The following is a 3,673-nucleotide window of genomic DNA, read 5'->3' on the forward strand; positions in this document are numbered from 1 at the left end:
AAAGTACCATGGACTGCTAGAAAAACAAACAACTCTGTGTTGGAAGAAGTATAATCAGAATGTCCCTTAGAAGCCAAGATGGCCAATATTTTGTCTCTCCTACTCTGTACAGGGTTGCTATGAGTCGGAACCGACTCCACAGCACATAACAACAACAACTTTGGACATGTTATCAGGAGTGACTAGTTCTTAGAGAAGTACAACATGCTTGGTAGAGTTGAGGGTCAGTAAAAAGGAGGGAGGCCATCAGTGAGGTGGACTTGGCAAAGTGGGAGCAACTGTGAAGATGGGCAGTACAGTGTAGTGTTTCGTTTTGATGGACACAGGGTCAACACGGGCCAAACCAACTCGATGGCACCACACAACAACAACATAATCCAACCTTCCAGAGAATCCTACTACAGCTACTTCTCACTTATCAATCATCTCAGTCTCCAAAATTTACAGTAACTTTGAAGAAATAATCAGATGGTGTCGCCAGTGGTTCAAGCTCCTAGAGCGGCTGCAGCTGGGCCTGTGGCATACTTTTGTAAGCCACCCCAACCGATACACTGTAGCTCTGGTAATGGCCAGGCCGTGCAAGAGATGGCTGCCAACTGGTCATGGGGCACATTCTCCCATTCATCCAGCGCATCTTAGTCCTGTTACATAAGGTGTAGAGCAAAGGCAGGATGACAGGAGGTTATGAACAGGCAAGAGAAGGCCAGGTGAGGGCCTAAAAGTGCAAGGGAGACTGATGTTGTTGTTGTTGTTAAGTGCCGTTGAGTCGGTTCTGATTCATCGCAACCCTATATAGGGTTTCCAAGGAGCAGCTGGTGACTTCTGAACCGTCAACCTTGCGGTTCAAACCGACCTTGCAGTCCCAGTGCTTTATCCCACAGTGCCACACTGAGACTCCATAAGGCGATCAACAGAGTAGTCAAAAAGCAGGGAGAGAAAAAGGGACTGTGTAGGGCAGTGGGGTATTACTCACTGAGGTCATCTCAATACACACCCATGGGTCCAAAGATATCTAGATTCTCCTGTCATCACCAGCAAACTCCGACGAGGCAGCATGATTGGTACTGTAACACCATCTGGGTGCTTAAAATCCATGACAATCTTGAAGCAAAGACAAAAGTATAAAAAGATCAATCCAAACTTGCATGTACTTAGGGATAAGAATGTTCATTTGATTCTAGCATCTTTCTAGACTGATGTTGTTGCTGTTAAGTGCCAAGGTGGTTCCAAGTCGTAGCAACTCTGTATAGGGTTTCCAAGGAGCTGTTGGTGGGTTTGAACTGACAGAAGTTAGCAGTTCAGTGTTGATCCTACAGCACCAAACCAGGAGTCCCGTACTAAGCTAACAGAGATTAAAATACTATAACAGTTATAGCACAGTGCTTCAAACGCGTTAGCACCAATTGACATTGTAAATGCATACTTTGGCCACAAAGAATCTTATTCCATAGGTCTAGGGTAAGCCTCGGGAATCTGCATTTCTAACTATCACCCAGGATGAAGCAGATGATCTGAGGACCACACTAGGGAAAATACTAGAGTAGAGGTCAACCACATGGACTTTGGAGCAGAGGCACTCATATACTGAAATGCCTCTTCCACTGACAAACCATATGACCAATGATAAGCTACTTAACCTCCATTTTCTCAATGCTTACAGAGTAACATATGAATCAAATATATGATGGATATAAATCATAGTACCTGGCACAGAGTAATTTTTTAAAATTAGGGCTACTTATCAATTATTATTATTAATAAGATATTAATGATAATCCAAGGAGAAATAACTATTAGATGCAGATTCTCAAATAATCCATTTTGCCTTTAGAGCCAAGCAACAGACTGGATATTAGAAGATGACTTATAAAAGAGAACAAGCACATTTTCATCAATTTTTCCTAAGATACACTTAAACATTATTTTAATAGCAAGCTATAAAATACAATACACTAGACATGTTTTTGTCCTCAGGAACCTATCAAACATCAAAGACTTTAGTCTCAAAATAGCAGTAACTGACAAATGTGAATTTCAAGGCATGCCAGAGGGCTGAAAATATTTTAATATTTAAGGGAGCAAATCAACCCATTTGAAGAGTAAATAACAACAATCAAGTATGAGAATTTAGCATATCTCTATACAAGAGCTGAAGGGATAACTATAACCATGTCCATCTGTCCATGAATGGTCACTCCAAAAAGGCTATAATTCCAAACTTTTACAGGAATCTGATCAACATAAACCCACAGATAAAAGTTTAAAAACACATACAAATGTGCCAGTATCCGTACTACAGTCAAAGACAGGCATTCAGTATTACAACTCAAACTAATGCTTAAGGCTAAATAAAACAATAGCAACCGGATATGCAGAATTTAAAACCAGGGACCAAGAGTATGAATTCTGAGTCTGATGAAGAAAGAACACTATGAGATATCTCAGACACTCTTTAGAGCGTAGTTGTTGTTGTTAAGTGCAATCAAGTCAGTTCCGACCCACAGCGACCCTGTGCAGGGTTTCCGAGACTGTAAATCTTTATGGGAGCAGAAAGCCTCATCTTTCTGCTGCGGAGTGGCTGTAGAAGACAGAGAAAAAGAGTGTGGGGTGTGTGACAGTTACAAGTTTTGCATCAACTTGGCTGGGCCTGGATTCTCAGTGGTTTGGCAGTTAGGAGGTAGTTTATCTCCCACGATGAGATCTAACAATGTAATCAGCCTATGATGTGATCTGAAGTGATCAGTCCTGATTGAATGATCCTATGTGTTATAAATCCTCATTTCTATGTTCCTAAGGTCCGATGCAATCTAGGATTAGGGTGTATTTTAAATTCAATCTCTTTTAAGATTTAAAAGGAGAAAAGTGTGCAAAGAAGGACCTACTACCACCAAGACAGAAGAGTCAGTCTTTTGGACCTTTGGACCTGGGGTCCCTGTGTTGTAAAGCTCCTAGATTCAGTGAACTACTGATGCCAAGATGGAGACCTCTAAGAAAGGCTGGGCCTAAGATTGCTGAAAGGAAACTGGACCGCTCTCCAGAGCCAGCACTCTGAATTCAGACTTGCAAGCTCTCAAAGTGTGAAAGAATAACTTTGTGCTTGTGAAAGCCATGCACTTGTGGTATTTCTGTTATAGCAGCAATAAACAGGAACAGGGAGAGCCAGAGTAAGGAAGGGGACACATATGAGCATAATCACATGAATGCAAGGTTAAGAGCACACACTCAATTTTGGTCTCCCTCAAAGCTTCTGCTCCTACCATAATACTTAAAATGATTTCGCATATAAGAGCATTTCTTATCTAAAAAGAACTGTACAAATGTTAGAGATCACTTTGTGTAAGTGGAAAGAGCATCAAGATAATTATTCAGAATTTATTCTGATTCCTAGCTCTGTCTCTAGATATAGACCAAACTGGTTAATTTTTTTAGTCTGGGTTCTTCATCTGACTTTCTTACAGTACAGTCCTGGTGTGGTGCTGTAGGATAAGCACTAGACCTAGAGCGCAAGGTCGGTTTGAACCACAAGGTCAGTGGTTCAAACTCACCAGCCGCTCACTGTAAACTCTATACAAGTCACTATGAGTCGGAACCAATTTGACGGCACTTAACTATAAGCCATGGTATTTTCAAAAACCTCATATGCATATGAAAGCTGGACACTGAATAAGAAAGA

The 3,673-nt window shown here is 41.2% G+C and overlaps 1 protein-coding gene across 1 annotated transcript in view; it reads right to left on the reverse strand.

The window, feature by feature from the left end:
* ALKBH8 (alkB, alkylation repair homolog 8 (E. coli)) overlaps positions 1–3,673 on the reverse strand; it is a 53,120-nt gene that overhangs the window by 19,472 nt on the left and 29,975 nt on the right. The window contains exon 7 of the mRNA XM_006833794.1: positions 995–1,101. Within this exon, the coding sequence (XP_006833857.1) occupies positions 995–1,101 (107 nt within the window). The remainder of the gene's footprint in view (positions 1–994; positions 1,102–3,673) is intronic.

This window comes from Chrysochloris asiatica, unplaced genomic scaffold, assembly GCF_000296735.1.
Source record: "Chrysochloris asiatica unplaced genomic scaffold, ChrAsi1.0 scaffold00008, whole genome shotgun sequence".
Taxonomy (NCBI): Eukaryota; Metazoa; Chordata; class Mammalia; order Afrosoricida; family Chrysochloridae; genus Chrysochloris; species Chrysochloris asiatica.